Raw genomic sequence first — 21,766 nt, forward strand, 5'->3', positions numbered from 1 at the left:
ACCACGTCACTAATGCTCATAACCAAGTGAACGCTGCCAAAAACACAGCCTAACTCATTTTTAGTGACTTCCTAAATGACTTTAATCAGCCCCACATCATATTGACATGTTGGGTGAGTTCCTATTTAAAAAAGAAAACACACACACACACACTCAAAACAGGAGTCCCTTTGAGAGAACAGATTCTCTGTGCAGAACCACCCATTCATTTGTTCGTTCACATCTCCAGTGAGTGCTTCCCGCGTGCCAGGCCCTCCCGGATATAAATGGCTGAGAACACCACGGACTGACCCCTGCCCTCGAGGAGCTGATCATTCAAGGAACAAACAGTCCTCACGCTGCATCTCCTCTGGCAAGACCCTGCCTGTCCCCCAGCACTGAGTTCAAGCCCCTGCAGATTCCTCCTCAGACGCTCCAGGAGGCCCGACAGGCGGCACAGCCCTTGGCCTGAGAGCTCAGTTGTGATGAGGACTGGATGGAGTCGCGGGCCTAGAGGCAGGTGGGTGCACAGCAGGCCAGACAGAGCTGTGCTTGGGCACGTGGAGGACTCCGAGGTGGAATGAGCAGGGTCAGCACGTCCACAGTATTTACTTCAGAGGTTCTTTGGTTTTGATTTCCTGTTAAATGCGAGTACAGCATGAGGGAGAGCTGCATCTCTTGAGTGTTGAGAACTTGCACGAGTGGGAGTCCGCTGAAGGCAGCCCGAAGTCCCATTGCAGCAGCGACGCCATGGAGCATCTGTCCGTTCCGTAACCACTAGTCCCTTTCCCCATTTCTGAACGGCTGTGGCCGTTCGGTAATGAAACGATGGACATTAATTTATTAGTAGGGTATAATCTTTAAGTAAATTTCGTGCCAAAATGCATGGTTTTTCACTTAGCATTCAAAACGTTGCGTAGAGAGTATTTTAAGTATCAATTTCTTATGTATTCTTCAAAGTACGTTGAAAATCCGTTTCTACATTTTAATTCGTTTCTTGTTGAATCTGTTGCCCTCTCCGGGCTGTCTCTTCCCAGCACCCCTGCATGCCATTGTGTACGGACTTTCTCTGGTTCCTGTGAAGTGTCGCACCCGCAATAACACTGAACATCAGCCCTCCAGGATTCTTTAGATTTTTGGTGAAGTATTTTGTTACCTCAGTCTTGTATCACGTTGCTGTATTTTTCAGCTTGTTACACTGATAATAACTGTTTCACTAAATACTTTAATGTACAAACATCTTTGTTTACTTTGGAATTAAATGTGTTTTCCAATGAATATTGCTCAATTTATTAAAGTCATGTGCATTTCACTTAGTAAACAGTTGCTGTGCCAGATACAGACATGAGGGAGGCGTGGGTGCCCGGGACCATACAGCAGTTCTCCACCTGTGGGTCGCGACCATCAGAAAACACATATAGCATATCAGATACTTACATTATGATTCATAACAGTAGCAAAATTACAGTTATGAAGTAGCAACGCAAATAATTTTATGGTTGGGGGTCACCACAACATGAACTGTATTAAAGGGTCGCGGCATTAGGAAGGTTGAGAACCCCTGTTAGAACATGAAGGACATGGAGTCGTGGCCTCACGAAGGACAGAGTCAATGCTGCGGACACTCAGGGAGGGAGGTGGGTCAGGACGCTTTAGAGGACAGTGGACACTAGGAGATTCAGCTCAGAAATGTCTGAACACGTGGACAGCAGGGAGGGCAGAGACAGAAAGGAGGAGGAGCAGGAGCAGCCAACCCCATCTCCCCGAGTAAAGGATTTGGGGGAGTGATGGGATCTGATTCTGAAAAGATACGTTGGGGTGAATTCATGATGTTAAGCAAAAGCCAGAAACCCACTCTAGCTTGCTTAAGAGAAAACGGGCTTTCGTACAAGGTGGGGTGGGGGGCCATCTTACAGGGGTTGTCTCGTGGAAACCTGAGGGGAGGACCAAAGTGGAGTCCGAGGGGCCCGGAGGAGAAGCGGAAGGCCCCTACGTCTTTCTCTCCCAGAGCTTCTCAAAGGGGTCCCAGGACGCAAGCTATGGAGGCAGTGTGCGCCAGGGAGGGGCGTGACCCAAGTTGGCCAGGGGAGCCCCTGGTCCTGCCTGCCTCAGTTTCCCAGCTAGTGCCTTCCACAGCTGTAGTAGCTGATTCTCCAAACACAAGCTCCCCCCACCCACCCCACCCCCAGCCCACACACACTCCTCAGGTGCTACTCCAGTTCCATGCTGGCCACACCTGCCTAGCCAAGACAGGCCCTTCTAACTGAGGTACCCTAGTTCACCCCCTCTTCACAATTTAGGTGGCACAGCCACTCACAGCTTTACCAGATGGGGCCCCAGCGTGGTGCCCCAGGGCTCTGAGACCAGACTTGGGGAGGAGGTGAAGACAGTGGGGCGTGGTGGTTGTCACACAGCTGGAAAGTGATGCAGTCAAGACTTGAATCCACGATTGGTAGCCTGCAAAGCTCCAGCCCTGCGGACTCGCAGGGAGACAGCCGCGCCTCCTTTTGGTGGATGGAGAGACCCGCGGGCTAACGCGGACAGTGTGGTAGGATGCCTGTTTAGCATGACGGTGGGCTTGGTACCCCTGCGCACAGGGAGCCGGGCACCTGGAGCCTGCGGAGATGAAACTGATGGGCCGGGGCACGGGTGTGGGCGGGGCCAGATCGCCGGCCGGCCTGGAGGGGCGGGGCTGAGGACCGAGCTCTGCACCCCGCAGGGTTGAGGAGGGCTGCATGAGGGAGCCCCACAATCTCGGGGCTCTGGGGAGAAAAGGCGGGGGCTGCCTCCGAGGAGAAGGTGCTATATTAGAAAGGGCGGGGTCGTGAGATGTGGAGGAGCAATGCTGCAGAAAGCCGACCCTGGGGTGAGGGCGGGGATGAGGGCCTGCGCCGGAGTCAGTAGTGCAGGGGTAGGTGGGTGGGGCCTGGGTCAACGCTGAGAAGCAAGGAGCGGAGGGGGCGCAGGCCGTGGACATTATGGACATTTAAGGACGCGGTGGGCATTTAATGCGTGCAGGCCGAGCAGAGGTGCAGAGAGCCAGCCCTGAAACCGAACCGGACCGGAGCGGGATGGGCGTGGCTAGAGTGCGGGCGGGGGTGGGGTCGGGCCTTTGCCGGGAGGAGGAGCGCGGAGTAGGCGGGGCTGAAGTTCGGAGGTAGAGGGAAAGGGCGGGGCCTAGAGCTCTCTGAGGGCCATGGAGTGGGAGGGGCCAAGGTTAGGGGCGGGGTCTGGACCCGGCTGAGGGACCAAGAGTGGGCGGGGCTGACGTTCGGGGCGGGGCGGGGCGGGGGCGGGGCATGGACCGGGCGGAGGCGCGCGGGGCGGGGCGTGGGCTGCGGCGCGTGAGCCGAGCGGCCGGCCGAGCGGCGCCGAAGCCCGAGCCCACCCGAGTGCGCTCGAGCCCGCGGTCCCCGCCCGGGGCTATGGAGCCGGCGCCGGGTGGGGAGGCCGCGGCGCTCCTGCGGCAGAAGAGGGCGGCGCTGCAGCGCAGGGGGTGCAGCTTCGAGAGCCCCAGGTACCGCGGCCAGGCGGGGTGCGCCGGGAGAGGCGGGAGAGGGGCCGGCCCGTCGGGGGATGTGGCGGTCGGAGGGGAGCGCGGACGGCGCGGGGAGGGGCACCGGGGGTCTGAGGGTGGCGCGAGAGGAGCCTAGGCGGGGCGGCCGGGGGTCGAGGGGAACCGGGCCGCCTGGCGGCAGGTGCGGGAGGGGGTCGCCCCAGAGGAGAGCCTGGCGGGCGTCGGGAATCCGGACCGGACGAGACCCCGGCCAAGCGTCGGCTCTGGCAGGCCCCGAGCCTCGCCGTGGCTCCGGGCGGATCTAGGGCTGTGCCCGGCCGGCCTCTGGTAAATCGCTCAAGGACAAGGTCGGGCAACTGCCCTGCTAACGTCCAGGAAGGTCTCCCTTCCCCCGGGAGCGCTCGGCGCCGCCCCAGGACCGGGCCAGCGGCGGCCTCGGGTTCTCGCCCCGCGGGGAACGCACACCTGCTGCCTCGCGGCCCCGCCCATCCTGGCGCGGGGAGGCCCCCAGCAGGGGGGGCCCTCGAGCCTCTCTGACCCGCGGACTCCCTTTCTGGGGGGCCCCCTTCCTCCGGCCTGGGGCACGCTGGCTCCTTCTCCAACCTGGAACCTTGTCCCGCAGACGCGGGCTGGGCGGCGCTCCCTCCGCTCCGCAGCCTCAGTGCTGAGAGCCTTCTCCTAACTCGGAGCGCCTTCTCCGCGCCGACGCTGAAGTTGGCCCTGCATTTTCAGCTCCCGCGCTTCTAGGTGCCGCCTCCAGCAGCCGCCCCACTGGACTTCCCTCCTCATCCTTCCTCCTCCCCATCCGCACCCTCACTGCCCGCCAGGCGTCTTACCCGAACTGTCCACGGTGTCCCTCCGCTGCTGCACGCACCCCTCCTCTCCCACCTGCCACCAGCTCTCCACCTGCAGCAGTGATGGCAGTGGGGTCCGGGACAAGGAGAGGGACAGGAGGTCGGACCCGGGTCCTCACTGAGACAAAAAGAGCCTCAGTTGCTGGCTAAAAAGCACCGAGGATCCTTAGGATGAGGGGCGAGGTCCTTGCACGCCCAGCCTCACCTTGCGCTCCTGCAGGACCGGGTGGGAGTATAAGCGCCGGAGAACGGCGACCAGTGCTGTCCTGTTCACCCGGTGTCCCCAGAACCTGGCTCAGGCCCCGCCCATCGCAGGCACTGTCTGTTGAAGGGTGACATGCCTGGCCAGCTGGCAGTTCCTCTCCGAAGCTGTGCTGTTTCACATCCTGCTCCTTTCTCCACTTAGAGTGGTCTTTTCCTTGCTTGCTGGGTAATGCCTCCCCCTCCTCCTTTGGGGAGACTTCCCTGACCCCGGGTGAGCTCTGTGCTCTCCATGGTGTGTAATGACCTGGGTAATACGTCTCCCCCACTAGACTGGGGGAACCAGACACATATGGTGTCTGCTCGTCTGGAGAAAAGGCGTGCCAAGCGAGGCTGAGGAGAGGAGGCTGGGTCCAGACTGGATCCAGGTGTGAGGAGGAATGTTTCCATCAGCACTGCCGGATAGAACCTTCCAGTCATTCCGTAATCTGTGCTGTCGGACACGGTAGCCATTAGCCACTTGTGGCTGTTGAGCACTGGAAATATGGCTAATGCAACTAAGAAACTGAATTTTACATTTTATCTAACTTTAAATTTAAGTAGCCGCATATGACTAACGTTTACAATATTTTACAGCACCAAATAGGAAAATTATTTTTTCTTCACGGCTATCACCCCCTCCTTTGTCCTCACATCACACCTGAAAGACTAAATGACTCCTTGGCCACCAGAGGTTGGCCAAGAGAAGGTAGCTTAATAGGCTTACTTACAAGTAAGACAATTTTGATTACTAGATTAAACAGGGATTTTTGTTTAAAAACAACAGGAGAAATTGTAGATGGACACAACCTACATAACACTCCATGGCATTATCGTGTAAACCTCAGAAATAATGATTACCGCTTTTCTGATCATCAAAATAACTTTTCTTTATTGGAGGACAATTGATTGAACTCATCCTTGATTATGGTAACGCAGTTTATCGCCAGTTTTTCACTTCTATTAAGGATACATTGAATCCATGTGCGTTCACCTGTGTATGAAGAGGTTGTCACTTCCTTAAGGTAAATTCATAGAAATGATGGGGATTATCGAATCCAAGAAAAATGAACGCTTGGCATAATGCCACATTGCCCACTGGAAAGTTGTCCCAGTTCACAGTTCTCTAAGAACATATAAATGTGCCTGCTTTTAGTCATCTCATGGGAGGCATTATCATTTATAAGTATTGGCCAAAGCTGTACCTTGTTTTAATTTTAATTTCTTTGTTTAGTAAGTAGGTGAAACTTTTCTTATATTTATTCATAATTGGTATTTGTTTTTTAATGAAATATATACATGAATTTTGCCCATTTTTCCTTTGGAATGTTTACTTTTTTCCTTATTGGAGCACTTTTTATTTGTTGTGGAAATTAATTTTTTAGTCTAATATGTAACAGAGATTTTTTGAAGTTCATTATTTGCCTTTTAACTTGGTTTATGGTATTTTTTGATAAAAGTTTTTACTATTTTTAAAATATATATATATTTTTATTGATTTCAGAGAGGAAGGGAGAGGGAGAAAGGGAGAGAAACATCAATGATGAAAGAGAATCATCAATCGGCTACCTCCTGCACGCTCCCCACTGGGGATGGAGCCCACAACCTGGGCAGATGCCCCAACCGGGAATTGAACTGGTGACCTCCTGATTCCTGGGTCGATGTTCAACCACTGAGCCAGACCCAACAGGGCTACTGTCTTTTTAAAAATTTGGTCAGATCTATTTATTCCTGCTGTTTGTGCTTGATTAGAACGACTTCTCTAACTTAAAACAAATCAGTGTCCATCTACAATTTCTGTTGTTTTTAAACAAAATCCCTGTTTAATCTCTTAATCAAAATTGTCTAACTTGTAAGTAAGCCTATTAAGCTACCTTCTCTTGGACAGGCATTGTGGGCTCTTAGGGCCAACAGAAGAAGAATCACCTTGAAACTTCTTAACCATACAGGTGGGTGGGTCCCTCCCTCAGGCCTACTGTCCCAGAAAGTCCAGGGTGGTCATGGCGTGTGGATTCTCTGCGGGTGATTCTGGTGGAGGTGAGAACCTCTCCTCGTTTGTGGGCACGCTGCCGGATTAGCCTCCCTTACTCCGAAGTCCTCACCTCTCACTTCCTATTATGTCAAGTTTAAGTGCCACTGCTTCATGTTTGGGGCCTTACAGAGTCTGGTTTAGCCATATTTACTCAATCATCTTGTGGAAAAAGAGGCATTCCTTTTAGATGACAGCTGCCTTTGCTAAATATCCCACAGCAACTCTGATAGCTGGCGGCAGACACGGCGTGTGATGAATGTAAGGGAGCAAGGAGTGGCCCTGATGCTAGACATCCAGGCAGTAGCAGCGAGAGAAAGACCAGCTGCAAAATCCGGAGGCCGTAGTGCAAGGCGCTTATGCCCATTGCCCCTAGATGTGTGTGTGTCCGGGTTTTGTGGGAAGGCGTATCAGGTAGTGTTCAGGTACAAGGGCTTTGGAATGAGACAGACCTGAGTTCAAGTTCCTGTCCTTTCACTTGCTGTGCGTGTGGCCTCGGACACGTTGCTTAACCCCTCTGAGCCTTGATTCACTCATTTGAAACATGACAGTAACACCTGTCTCACAATATTGATGTGAGCTTTAAAGGAATTGATTTCTACAAAATGCCAAAAATAGTGTGTGGCACAAAGCATACGAATGGTAACTTTCTGGACAAAAATGATTAACATTTATCTGAGAGTTCTCTGCCTTTCCCTTCCCTGGCCTTGTTAAAATTTTAGCTTTGCCCATTCAACTTTTCTTCCTCCCCTGCCCTCAGAGCGAGGCTTGGTTTCTCACCTTTCTGCATGCAGATTTAGGAAGAGAGGGATTGAGGAGGAGGATGGTGGGTACACAGGACGCTGGTTAGGACTGGCTGGAAAAAAGCTTTTAGGGGGTGAGTTAGAGGTGAGAGGTACAGAAACGCCTAGTTTGTCTGAGGGAGGTCAGGAGTCTCCCTCGTGTTTTTGTTGCTTTAAAATTTATTTCAGAAAATATGTCTGCTCTCTTTTGTGACTTTGTGATGATCAAGAAATACAGTTAATGAGCCTGAATTATTTGCAATCACTCTCCTGTAGCTGAACTGGGTCATTTTGGCGGCAGCACTTCATGGCGCCGATACAGTGAGCCACGGCACGGACAGGGTTACATATTAGTAGGATCCAGTTTGCGAGGCGAATCCTGAAGATCAGAGACTCTACGAGTGGAACTTGAGCCATCACCGAGGCCAGCCTCTCAGACATGGTTCACACAGCAGGTCCGGACCAACAGTAGCCGCCTTCCCTGGACTTTCGTTGGAAATGCACATTCTCAAGCTCAAGCCCACATCTACTCAGGTGGAATCTCTGGGGCTGGGGTTCAGGGAGCTGTGGTTCCCGATCCTCTCCTGCGTGAGAATCACCAGGAGGGCTGCTGACATGGGTTCGGGGCCTCACCTTCAGAGGCTCGCTGAGTGAGGCTGGGTCTATGAAGTGTCTTTCTAACAAGCTCACAGGTAAGGCCAGTCCTGCTGGCCCAGGGACATGCTTTGAAAACCACTCCATCAGGGCACTGCAGGGGTCTTTTCTACAACAACCCTTGCAGCTGGTCATCCAACTTCTATGCTCTATTACATTGAAGGGCAGGGCGCTCACTACGTCATCAGGCAAGCCTTCCGGTTCTTGGGCAGCTGTTATCTTTCCCTAATCTCATCATACTTTGTCACCCATCATTCACGATTCTGCTTTCATAGCCCTTTGCAGTAGCAAGGCCTTGGTTCTGATTCCAGGTGAAAAGTAGAGGCTCAGATTGTGGGGTGCAGACTCAGCAAGTGAATGGTTCCCATTCCTGGCCACCCAGGTGTGATCACCACTGAACGTTCATTCAGCCACAAGCAGGCCTAGTAACTCTTTGGGATCTTTTCTGATCAGTGCCTTGCCAGTTGCTAAATTTTTTTTTTTTTTTTTTTTTTTTGCTAAATTTTTTTTAAAAAAAAAGATTATCAAAAGCTCTGAATGACAAGCCAAGGTGAATGATTGGCTTATGCAACTGGAACTTGCTAGGGTAGACCAAGCTTTGGGAGAGGATCGATCCAGGGGCTCAAATAATGTCACCAGTAGTCTTTCTTCTTTTTGGGTTGGCTTTCTTTCTTGCTGAAGCCTTTCCTCATGGAGGGAGAGAAAGGAACTATTCCAGGCTCACTTTTCGCCAATGTACGATCCTAATAGAAAGGTAGGGCCTCTTTCTCAGGAGTTCTAGATCATGTCTCAGGCCTGACAGACATTGGATCTCTTGGGTTCTGTGCTCATCCCTGAACCAATTGTTTGGGCCACACAAGGGTGAAACGTGCTCTTTGGCTGCGTCTGGGTCATGTACCCCACGCAGGACTGAGGGGTTAGATCACTTCCATCCACAAGAGACCAGGAGAGAGTGATTGTCCAAAGAAAGAATCACAGTACTATTACCAGAAGGGGTGACAGATACTGGGTTGGCAAAAAAAGAAAAAAAAAAAGAAAGTGCCATTGTATCTGGGAAGCTTTCCAAAATACAGAACCCAGATGTCACCCCAGAGCCACAGAATTAGGGTTTCTGTATTTTTTTAAGTTCTCATTGTAAAAGTCTACCTCAGTTGAGTGAATAAATTATGCTTACTATGTTTAGCCACAGTGGGTGCAGAACCCTAGATAGACAGAAGATTGTGAATTACAAATGGAAAACAACATATTTTCCACTTTCCCAAATATTGCTTCCCACATAGTGGCTCCCTTATTAGTAATGCACATACCCACGCCTGTGAGAACAAATATGATGCCAAGACAAATGCTTTCTTGTTCCCGAATATGGTTCTCCAGGCCAGATAGGAGCAGAAAAGAACAATTATCCATCATGCATTGCGTTGCCTTCTTTTCTTCTTCCTTCTGTTTCTCCTGACTCAGATTCTTAGATTTGTTTGTGTTTATTTTTTCCAGGAGACACTTTTTTCCAGGTGGTTTTGTAAACAAGCATTTCAGTATGAGGTGTTTCCATCATCTTCATTCTTCCACATGCTGTCCTTATTCTTTTTGTTTGTGTCGGGCCCATAAGTGTTTAATCACAAATAAGTGCTGCTGTCAGTTTCCTTTTGGAAAAACAGCAGACTTCCTGGGAAGGACTATGAAGAGCTGTCTTGCGTTGAGCTGACATAATGGGCTCTTAGGGCCCACAGGAGAAAATTCATTTTCATATTATGTCTGCTCTCCTGTGAGAAGGAAAAAGAATCCATCTTTTATTATTCACTAAAGAGGTTACGTTAATACAAACCAGCTTCCTTTCTTGGAGGAAGACAATAGTCAAATTAGTTTTGCTGTGGAAGGTTCATATGAGAAATTATATTTGGTTGTCTGGTTCCTAGAGCTGAAGATCTGAACGGAGATGGCGTCTGGCGAATAATGCTGTCGGGAAGTTATGAGGGATTTGGCCTATACAGCGAGACTCGCCGCTGGCTTTCTGGGGGTGGGGGTGGGGGTGGATCTAATGCCACGTGCAAGTGTGGAGATGGACCACACGTCCGGCTGTCTCTCGTGCTAGGATCGGTGTTGAAAATAATTAAGATAATTTACCTTTTTTTCTGTGCTGTCTGAAATCCAGTGTCGTTTACACTTACAGCACCTCGATTCCAACCCGTCACATGTTAAGTGCTCAGTAGTCACGCGTGGTTTGTGGCTGCTTTATTGGACAGTGCAGGTATGGACCCTCAAGTAGGAAATGTAAGAAGAATACATCATGGTTTTTGTTTTGTTCTTTAATGTGGCTGTGAATCACAGTCAAATAGGGAAAGGTAAAAAAAAAATTGGGGGTGGGTGGGTAGGATAACAGGAATCTTTAGGAAAAGGGGATCAATAAATAAGCTTAGTGAGTCAGGAAGAATGACTATGTTTTGATGAACTTTGGTTAACTATTCATATAAATCCCAAGTAAAATTTAGACTTAAATGTGAAACCATAGTGTCATGGACACATGAGGTCATTAAAATATTTTCACTGGGGCAAAGTAGTGTACATAAACAGTTAAAACCAGAGAGGGAGTGATTTTCTCTGTGTCAAATGTTACTGATGGGTCAAGCAAAATGAAGAACTGGGCCCAGCCGGTGTGGCTCAGTAATTAAGTGTCGACCTATAAACCAGGAGGTCACGTTCAATTCCCAGTCGGGGCACATGCCTGGGTTGCAGGCTCAATCCCCAGGGTGGCACATGCAGGAGGCAGCAGATCAATGATTCTCTCTCATCATTAGTGTTTCTATCTCTCTTTTCCTCTCCCTTCTTCCCTGAAATCAATTAAAAAATAAAAATAAAAGAGAACTAAGAATTGGCCATTGGGTTTAGCATGTGGTCACTGGTTGCCTTTGACAAGAGCTGTTCCTTGGGGAGAGTGAGGATGAGAATGTCTCCCTGGCCGGGCTTCCGGCTCTAATGAAAGAGGAATTGGAAACGGTGAATAGCGCCAACTCTGCAGGCGTGGAAGGGATGTGAGTTGAAAAATTGATTTGATTTGATTTTGCGTTTGCTTTATAAAGATGTTTATATCTGATGGGAATGATCCAGCAAAGAGAAAAGATTTCAGCAGGGGAGTGGCTATTTGACTTGAAAAAGAGAAAATTCACAGAGGACATGAGAGCTGTCTTCACACATTTGAAAAGGCCCACTCTGCGTATGGCCCCAGGTAGACCTCCCATCGCAGCGGGCGGGAGGGCTGACCACACAGCCTGGACTCAGGACGTGAAAGTGCATCCGGCTGCCAGCGCTCCCCGCTAGCCGGCTGGCTTCAGGAGGCAGCACAGTTTTTATCACCGGAGAGGTGAAAGGCATTAGCGCCTCTCAACTGTTAGGTGCTTGCAGTGGCACACAGCTGCCCCGACAGGTTTTGGTGGCGGCGTTGAGCAGGTGCGGGAGAGAGATGGGTCACAGCCCAGGGCAGCATGGCCCGGAACCCCGCAGTTAGCGGCTCCCTTGGCGGGTGCCCTGCTGTTGGAGCAGAAATGCGTAGCGCTGGGATCAAGCTCTCTGACACCCACCTAGCAGAATGCTGTGCCTTCCCATAGAAGCACTGCCTCCTTTCGGTGTCACCTGGAAGTTATGCCATTGCACCCACCAGAAGGAAGTTGTGCCACAGGGTCACGCGAACTGGAAGCTCAAAATCCACCCGGACAGGTGTCACCATGACGGTCACTCGGTAATCTGTTGCCTCCAACGGAATCCACTCTGCCTGCGGTGAGCGGACAGGTTTAATAGTGACCCGGGAATTAAGTGCTTACAAAGTTGTTGGCCGGGCTGGGCAGCAGGCTCCAGTCTGAGCACCCAGAACCACTGTGCTCTGTGTGCACAGGAGAGCAGCCACCTCCCAACAAGCAACTGACTGATGCAGCAGCTGCCAAGGAGCTGCCGCCTCCAGAGCCACGGCGGCTCTGCCCTGACCTGCAAACGCCAGGCGATGCCCTGGATCCTCTCGCTGAGTCTGCCTGGCTCCGTGCCAGATCAGAGGCTCTCTGAACCTGAGCTGTGGAATCTAGATCACGGCCAGAGCTCAGACCTGCAAAGGAGGTTAGGGCGATTGCGTTTTTAACTTCCCAACTTCTGCACCCTGGAATGGGGTTGAAATGGGGACTGAGCCAGTCGTCCCACAGTATCTGCCACAAGCAGCATCTTTCTGCAGTAAAGCACAGATGCATTAGACACACTGATCAGAAGTTGGCAGCATGCCAGGGGAGGTTCCTGTAACTGCTGTGCCCCCGCGTCCCTGGCAGCCAATCTGCCCCTCAGAGATTGGCAAAGAAATTGAGCAGGTCCCACCGTGGCCTGTCTGCCTGCAGCCACCAGTGACCTCAGTCAAAAAAGGCCAAAGCAGCCTGACAGCCTCCCTGTTCCAAATGACCCTTCTCCTCAGGCAGTTGGCCTTCACGTAGTCACTTATCCGCGCAGCACCTATGTACTGAGCCCTCTGTGTGCTGGGCACGGGGTACTGAGAACGGCCAGACAGGGCGCCTGCTGCCGGGGAGCTAACTTGTCGTGGACAAGGGCAGACGATGCGCCCCAGAAGACGGAGTAACCACTATGACTTCGCTGGTGCTGAGTGCTCAGGGAAGAAGGGTCCCGGACAGAGTGACTGTGTGTGGGAGGGGGCAGTTTAGATTTGGGGACAGAGGGAAATGGTTTTCCCACTGCTCCCCGCTCTGCAGGGACTACTGCTCCTGTGGCTGCTGAGCCAGCTCCGACCCCCAGAGCTGGTCTCGGTTTGAAGGTAGGCGACAGTGATGATTTGAGCTTGGGTTAAGGTCGTTTTCAGCCCACAGTCTGAGCAAGGAATAATGCACAAGATCAAAAATGCAAGGCAGTGGGTGTGGCTCCCGGAAGCTTCCCCCATTCCTGGTGGAATTACAGCTGAAACTCTGCGATCAACGCTACCTGCGCTGTGGGAGAACCAGCCACGTCGAAGGAGCTGGAACTGGGATCTTGTTGCCTTTTATGCCACTTGCATCCAGGGACCTACCTACCAGCGTGTGAGGCGGCACCTGTGCCACAGTGTACCCTCCCATGGTCCGTCTCTGCAGCATCGTCGGGCCTCAGCAGGCCTGGCTGTGTCACCACGGCTGCCAGGTCCCCTCGGGAGCTCCCGGTGGCCGCGTGGCCAGCAGCAGAGGGCTCACTGTGAAGCGGCCACATTTTCATGACCGCCCTCCGTTTAGACTCACAATAGTAACACTCAAGGCACGCCAAGGGCTCGGAGTCCCAACAGAAGAGGAGAAAACTAAACTGGTTTCCGAGGGCTGTCTGTCCCCACTGTAGTACCCGTCTCCCCCCGACACACACACAAGCACCCGCCCAAGGGGTTCACTCCTGGACCCCTGGTGCCCTCTCCCAGGCCCTGCCCCCAGAGAGCACCTCCTCACTGTGGGTCAGCCCCTCCTGCCGGTTCAGGCAGTTTTATCCTGGAGCCTTGGGAGGTCTGCCTCTCTTATCTGATCTTTTGTTTTCAGAGAATTCTTGATCTTTCATTTTCTTGAGAAAACAAAGCTGTTCTGTTGTTCATCTGGCTCCGCTAAAAGTCTCCTGCTCTGTCCTCTCCCTCGGCCTCGGCAAGCCTTATTTCATGGGTCTGGGCCAGCGAACTCCTGATGCTCGTCCTTGGACTGAAGCGCTTCCGTCTGGGTCTGGGTTCGCCTGTTAATAACATGGTAGACTCACCTGACCCCCTTCCCTTTCGTCTGAGCAGCAGTGAACCTTGGCTTTCGGAGCCTGAGCTGGAGCCCTGGTCCTGACGCCTCTTGGGGGGCAGGAAGGGCGCAGAGGCTGTGGGAACGGGCCACCTGTTTCCACTCTCTCCCCCGGCTGTCCCTCCCATCTGCAGAGTCCCCTGTGCTGTGGTGTGGGTGACCCCACACAGGACTTCCCTTGAATTTTCAACTCTTCCTCCCTTCCCCCCACTTTAGGGCAAACAGGTCCCTTCAAAGAGGGCCTGGCTCGGCGTGATTTCCCGACTCACGGGCCTTCTTAGGGGGTTCATACAAGCTTTCGGTCAAGAGGTTCGAGTGGCTCCTAAGGTATACTTTTTCTTCTCGTCTTCAGCCTTTCTCAGGTTAGGCCCCACTCCCTATTAGAAAGCTGGGCAGTGGAGGGAGCGGGGGAATGAAGCAGAAACAGCTCCTGCCCAGCCCCGCCCCTGCGCCCAGGGGCGGCCTGGAGAGCTTTCTTGATCATTTCCCTCCCGTCACATTACAGGTAGAATTCCATGTTCACTTTCAGCTTGTCAACATTTCATTGTGTACACAGGTGGTCTTCGGAGTTACAGCATGGAGTTTGGCCATTCTCTTGTTTCAATACGTTTTCTCCGAATATTGGGCTATTTTTGCTGATTCCCATGGATTCCAAGGAGTTGTGCAAATGAGCGCCTACTTTCCATCTTTCCAAGAAGTTCTCCAACTGCCCACTATGTTAAATAGCGAGACAATAAAGATAAAATATATCAGAAGATTAAAGGAATGTACGTTTTTTTAAACTAGGAAGTTAAGACTAGAAAAGATAACAGAAATGAGAAAAAGGATTAAAATTAACAATGATGAAACAGAATTCAAACAGTTAGAAAAATGAAGCTAAAGAATTAGATGAACGTATAAAAAAAGAACTCAGAAACTAGGGGTAAAGGTATGGCAAAAAGATAAAATTAAATGGTGATAAAGGTTTAAAAGAACTAACACTTAAGTGTTTTTAAACAAAACTTAAAGATTAAAGGGCTAGAAAATAACGTTAAAGCAATGAATTAATCTTATTTCAAGATTAAAATAAACTAAAAGATAAACTGTAAGCTATCAGAGGGGGGTTTGGGGGCTGGGCGAAAAAGCTGAAGGGATTAAACAAAAACAACAACAAAAGCCCTGGCTGGTTGCTCAGTGGTTAGAGCATTGGCCCTTGGACCAAAGGGTTGCAGGTTTGGTTCCCAGTCAAGGGCACATACCTTGGCTTCAGCTTCAGGTTTGATCCCTGGCCCAGGTTGGGGCAAGTACAGGAAGCAACCAGTCGATGTGTGAGTGTCTCTCTCTTTCCCCCTCCCCCTCCCGTCTACTCTCTCTAAAAATCAATGTATCCTTGGATGAGAATTAAAAACAAAACAAGACCTCATCGACACAGACAACAGTATGAGTATGGTGATTACCAGAGGGAAAGGTGGGGAAGAGCGGGTAAAAGAGGGTAAAGGGTAAAGTGGTGATGGAAGGAGACTTGACTTGGGGTGGTGAACACACAATACAATATATAGATGATTTATTATAAAATTGAACACCTGAAGCCTATATACTTTTATTAACTAATTAGAGGCCCGGTGCATGAAATTCGTGCGAGGGGCTCAGCCCCCACTGCCGCAGCTGCCTTGGCTCTCCGCCGCCACAGCTTCATCCAGAGGTCATCCAGAAGGACATCCGGAAGGACATCTGGTCTAATTAGCATATTATGCTTTTATTATCATAGATGTCACTCCAATAAATTCAATAAAAAAGAAGTCATTATAAGGAGTCCCTTCTGACCAGTGTTATCTAAGGGTGCTTTTTATGTCCCATCTCCAAGTCACTGGCTTTGTTCGCTTGCCTGTCTGTGGGCAGAGAAAGGAGCAGGCAGGCTTCCGGCTGCACGTCTCAGTGTATTCGTGTGTTACGAGCCGTTGTGTGTTCATCCACTGCTACCTGCTCGATGCCATTCCTCTCGAAATGTGGGCTTGGTCCACAGTGTCGTGGCCAGTGTAAGCCGCTCTTTGGCTTTTCTTGGGAACTAACTGGAGATGAGGAGACAGTCTGCGTCCCCCTCGAGGCTCCCGCTGGCTGTTCTCCGGAAGCCCTCTAGAGAGAGCTGCCCTTACGGGGTGAGGGTGCCTTTCCTGGATGAGTCTGAGGTGGTTTAGATGCTCACTGACCTCCTTTTGCCCGAGAGCCCCTGACTGGAGAGTGTGGGACTTCACTCAGGCTGAGGCCGTGGGGATGTGGACGGGGCCTTCTCTCCGCAGCTTGCTCATGCAGAAGGGCGTGATGCGGGCTTGGTGGGACACTGGTGTTGGGAGTGCCCTGGCTTCCTGCCCCTCACTGACTAATGGGGCTGGCCTCTGGGTGCCAGCATCGGCCAGTGATCGCCTGTCATTCTTCTCCGTTCTCAGTGCCTTTCCCATCCTTCTTCAGCACAGCGCTTCCGCCTCCAGGCCCACCGATGGATCCGCTGACGAAGGGGTCCTGCGGGGGCCAGGTCGCAGAGACCCTTCTGTGGAAAGCAACGTCGTCTCTCTCCTTCCGCATCCAGCCCCTTCAGACGTGGCCGGCAACAGGCCCTGACGCAGAGCCCCAGGTCACCCTGTAAGTAAGTAGAAGAACATCCTCTGTCCGGGCTCATGTTCACTGTCACCCGAAATCCCTCAGCGCTCAGGGAGGAAATGACCTTTTTGCGGGGAGAATAGGGAGGGAGAAGGAGTGGATATTGCTTTGGGAGATTTCAGGTTTTGTTCTTAATGATATCTTATTCATGTATTTATTCATGTATTTATTTACTTAACAATATTCATTGAGCACCTGCTCAGCCAGCCCTGTGTCAGCTGTAGTGAGCAAAACAGATTCGGTTCCTGTGTTGAGGGCATTTACAGCTCATGGGACAGAATCAAATAACCACACAAATAAATGCTAACTAATTTGTGGTATGTGCTATGAAGTGTGTTGCTTTGATTCAGTAAATCTTTACAGAATGTCTTATATAACATACTGGGGGTATAAGAGAATATGAGATTCCCTTATAGTATCTAGAGGGGGAAATCCAACATTATTCAGAAAAGTGGTAATAATAACTATGCTATAACTAATATGTTACTAGATTCTAAGCCCCATAGGGTGATAACGGTGGTAACTATGGTTTCCTGTTTACTCCTGAATCCCCAGGGTTTTGTTATGGTGTGCAATAATATCTGTTGAATGAATGAATGAGTCAATGATTGAAGAAGGCAGTGCAAGGCAGAGTGCTTAGCTCTCCAGGGGAATCAAAGGCAACTAGGTGCCGAGATATGATTGACTTAGAAACAAATGAGACGTTTATGCATAGAGGCACAGTCCATGGACAGACAATTGTGCTGGGAAGGGCTGGGGAGAGGAAGGGAGCAGGATGGAGGGGGTTAATGGGGGTGTGTGGAAAGGGGGACATTTGTAAAACTTTCAACAGTAAAACCAAATTAGACAAAAACACTGAGACGCTTCAGCAATTTAATGCAAGAAATATGTATGGATGCTCACTGTCCCCAGTGCTTTTGTGAAGCTAATTCCTCCGGGGGGCAGGGGGGTGGGGATGGGTCAGAATCACCTGTGGGGCTTAAGACACAACTGATGCCCGAGGCCCACCCCCAGACTCAGATTCAGTGGCTCTGGAGTGGGTAAAAGAAGACTCTTAGGACTCTGCTTCTCCAGGAACTTGTAGCCTTTCCTGGAAACACAGGTATCCCGGTCATCCCCGTGCCTCCAGAAAAGAAGCGTGCGCCCCCTGCGGTAGGAGTAAGTAACCGCTGGAGGACGGGAGTGAGGGGCGGCAGGTGAGCTTAGCTGGGCAGGATGCGCGTCACCAGGCAGGAAAAGGGGAAGAGGCCACTTCACACAGAGGGGACGGCGGAGCTAAGGCTGGGAAACCTGAGCGTGTGCCCCACAGTGTTGACAGGCATGGCGGCGGCGGTTGTCTGCCCGGCTGCACCTGAGAATCACCCTGGAGGCTTTAAAAACACACGGAAGCCTGCACCATCCCTCCAGGATCCCGAGGTCTAGGGTGGGACACAAATACCAAGATTTTATGAAGCCCCAGCTGATTCGCATGTGCAGATGTGGAGAAAGGCTGCTTTTAAAAATGTGACCGCACATAAAGAGATGCCAAATAGTTACAAAGCACCATATATGCCTGGCTAAGAGGTCGGAACTTTCTATCTTGGCAATGGGGAGCCGTGGGTAGCTTTTATGATGTTACGAGATGATGCTGATTTAAATAGACAAGGTTCACAGAATTCAGATAAATTCCGAATTGCTAGTTCTGTTGTGGATTGATTCCGCAGGGAAACTAGAGGACGTCTGGGGTCACCACCGACTTTTCAGAACTACTGCCATACCTTCCACAAAGGGCCCCTGTGGTCTGTTTATGAGAATATGGGAATTGAATATTTTATTGATTTGAAACTGAAATCTCAAATTTCAGTGAATATTGAATTTTCTGAGCAAAATGCTCCTGATTTTTGGAGGCCTCTGGTAACCAGAGTCCTGGGCAGTCCTGGCGCGCTGCAAGGGAGAGAAGGGACGCCAGGGCTCCCTCTACCAAAGGTGGGGTGGGGAGAAGAGCAGCTCTCCCTTCCTCAGAGCGCCAAGCAGAGGGTTGGGTCCTCACAGTGGTCCAGCCAGCACCGCCTCTTCTCTAGACTACCAGCCCCATAATGCATCGCACAGATGACACAATCCAGGAGGCGGGAAGAACGTCGGAAGAGCCTATAAGAAGCAGCCCGAGGCGGCACAATCTGGGCCGTATTGGTGAATCCTGTTCGGCCCTGGTGATTGGCGGCTGCGGATTAGGTTTTGGTTCTCTGGAAGACGTGCTGGAAAGATGGCTTTAAGAACTGCGATTCTGTGGACCACTCTTTCATTAACTCATTTATTCAACAAATATCTATTGATTACTTGCATACCGGGCATTTGCGCAAACATCCTGAATGCGTGTGCTTATTTAGTCTTAACACATAAAAAAACAAAACCCGATGAGGTAGCTCCTGTTAGCTTCATTTTACAGTAAGGAAGCAAGCTGGGTGCAGAACGGTGAAGAGACTTGTCCAGGATCTGGTTGCCCACAGAGCTGTGTGTTACCTTCTCTCCAATTTCCATCTGGAAAAACCCACCTGAGTCTCCTAGAGACAGGTCTAGAGCCCCATCTGCATTGGTCTCCCCTGCTGGAGACTGACAGTGGAGACTGACAGTGGAGACTGACACAGCAATTCCCCTGGCAGCCATGCAGGCAAGGGTCTGCCCCTCTGCAGAGCGGACTGTTTCAGCTCCACGCTTGGGGGAAAGGAGTAGTAGTTGGAAGTGCATTGGGCTCTAGGGCTGTTTGCCAATGAAACTCCGACAGTGAGGAAATTTATATTTTGATTCCCATTTGCCCAACTCCTGTCACTAATTCCCAATCGATTCCAAACATAGAGAAGGGAGCAGATGATTGACTGATAAGCTCCCAGACTCCAACAACTGTGAGACAGGCAGGGATCTGTGTGGGTCTGGTTAGGAGAGGCTTGTTTGGTTTTGTTGGGTTTGATTCTCTTGTTCTCGCCTCTTAGCAGAGTACCTGGCATGCAGAAAGGGCTCACTAAATATGTTTGTTGGGTGTAAGTTAAGGGTCATAGAGCAGAGGTGCCAGTTAGAAGGCCTCTGCACCAAGGAAGGTCTGCGCTAATGCAGAGAAAGTGAAAATGGAAAGGAGAGAAGGAACAAGGGACTCAGAGACCTTGTGGAATTCTGCACATGTCCTCGGGGCCAAATGGCACATGCAAGGTTGTGCATTGCAGTTTACTAGTCCTTTATCTAGGGAATTGGTCCCATAAAATAGGGTCCATCTACTCAGTAGAATACAATGTGGCCATAAGAAAGAATACAGGAGCTTTTTGGTACTGATTTGGAAAGATCGCCAAGGTATATGAACTTAAAAATAACAAAAACAAGAAGTAGAGTTGTGCATGGTTTGCTGCCATTCGTGTAAAGTAAGGGGGGAGGGGAGGAATAGGTATTCCTCTTTCTTTGTAAACGCATCCAGCATCTTTGGGAGACACACGAACAGTCCCGCGGGGAGAGGAGGTGCAGAGGGGGGGCTTTGCCCTGTTCAGCCTTTTAGTTTTGAATCAAGGGAGTGTGTTCTGTCTTCAAAGAATGAAATACAAATACACCGATACAAACCTACTACAACTTTCAAAAGCAATGCTGTGCAGGCAGCAGTGACAGGGCCTGGCGACTGATTAGATGTTGGATGTGAGAGGAGACAGAGATGACTCTGGACTTGGTACCTTGAGCAACTGGGGAAAAGATGGCAGGTCTGCCAACTGAGATGCGAATGCAGCAGCGGGAGTGAGTGTGATCCGGGCCAGGTTATGTTTTAGGGGCGGCTCAGGTGTCCACGGAACTCTATCCAGCAGTTGGAAGTCTGAGTTTGCGGTTGGATGGAGAGAAAGAGCCAAGTTGGAGGTTTGGTTTGAGCCTCGTTAGCACAGAGGGGCAGGAACAGTGAGGTCCGCAGGGAGGGAGGCCACCTGACTGAAGGGAGAGGAAGGTGGATCTTCGCAGGTCAAGGATGACGTGGACTCACAGGTGAGTGGGGGAGGAGCATGGGCGCTCTCTGCCAGGACATCCTGGCCCTTGGCTTGGAACAGAGGCAGCAGATGCCCGCTCACCACTGAGCTCCACATCCCCTCGAGGGATAATTGCTAAAAGCAATCATTTTCCTCAGGGAGGTTATGCCGTTACTAAGAATTGTATTCCTTTGATGATTCAAGTTTTCTATTCTTTGAAATTGTACAGTCCTCCTGGGCCAGCAACCCATTTTTGGTGCTCACCTCATCTCAAAGTACAGTACAGAACACCATAAGGACACACTATAAATAGGGCCTGGATATTATCACTCTTTTAATCATTGCTTTTAAGAGGCAAAAGGAATTAGTTTCGGCCCTCCTGCCCTAAATTCACTTCGGCCAACACTCATTGTTCTAAATCTCGTTTTGGCCGTGGAAGCAGGCTGGCTGTTTCTTGTCATCTCTCCTCTAATAATAAATGTTCTCAGTTAAGATACTTTGCCTCCTCTCTTTCTATACGTTTGGTTTATCTATTATTTTGCTTTCTTTAAAGAGCATCCCCCTCCCCTTCCCTCACCACTCTCCCTCACCCATGGTTTCATGGTCTCATTTTCTTAAACTATCTCAGAATCAGAGTAGCTGAGTGAAGTAAAAATTTTAGAAAATCTTTCAAAAATAGAGTTTGACCTCAAAAGCACAGAGTAAGCTGCTTTTCTTCTACTACGTGCTCTGCATGTGCTTGGAGGAAAACACCACAGATAAGCATGGAATGGGTCTAAATTGGCCCAGAAAATTAGAATATGATACAGAGGTTGTTTAAAAAGTAGCCTGGGCCATCCCCCTCTACTGGGTTACCTCGAGGTGAAATTCAGTCAGTTCCATAGCATTTACTTTTATGTTTGAGACAAAGAATTTTTCACATGTTAGTATTGGCCATGAAGGGGATCAAAATATGCCACCTAAAAACCTGCCACTTTGGCCTAAGGATTATTTTGAGCTGAAGGCAATTGAGAAAAAGCAGACACAAGAAGACATCTCCACTCTCCCCCCATCTGCCTAAAAGCAGGGCAGACATTTCCTTTTGTAAAGGTACCCCCCCCCCTCCTGTACCAGGAGGAGGAGGACAGCACTGCCAGCAGAGAAAGAGGGCCACCAAGATGAGCCTTCATGCGCAAACCTCGCTAAACAACCCTCATAGGCCATTAGCTGCCCCCACGTGTTTACCTTCCATGATTACCACTCCTAGAAGCCCAAATCCTTTTCTTTTGTCTAGTCACTTCTCCAGTTTATTGCCCTTTGTTAAAATGATGTATAAATCCCAGTATTTAACTGCTTCTTTGG

The 21,766-nt window shown here is 50.4% G+C and overlaps 1 protein-coding gene across 2 annotated transcripts in view; it reads left to right on the forward strand.

Moving 5' to 3' along the window:
• Positions 1 to 3,307: 3,307 nt before the first annotated feature.
• Positions 3,308 to 21,766, forward strand: part of GARNL3 (GTPase activating Rap/RanGAP domain like 3) — a 98,256-nt gene continuing 79,797 nt past the window's right edge. The window contains exons 1-2 of one of the 2 annotated variants that reach the window (XM_059658089.1): positions 3,308 to 3,496; positions 16,269 to 16,439. In XM_059658089.1, the coding sequence (XP_059514072.1) occupies positions 3,405 to 3,496; positions 16,269 to 16,439 (263 nt within the window). In that variant the 5' untranslated portion in view covers positions 3,308 to 3,404. The remainder of the gene's footprint in view (positions 3,497 to 16,268; positions 16,440 to 21,766) is intronic. The other variant, XM_059658087.1, reaches the window with a different exon arrangement.

The sequence above is a fragment of the Myotis daubentonii genome, chromosome 11 (assembly GCF_963259705.1).
Source record: "Myotis daubentonii chromosome 11, mMyoDau2.1, whole genome shotgun sequence".
Taxonomy (NCBI): domain Eukaryota; kingdom Metazoa; phylum Chordata; class Mammalia; order Chiroptera; family Vespertilionidae; genus Myotis; species Myotis daubentonii.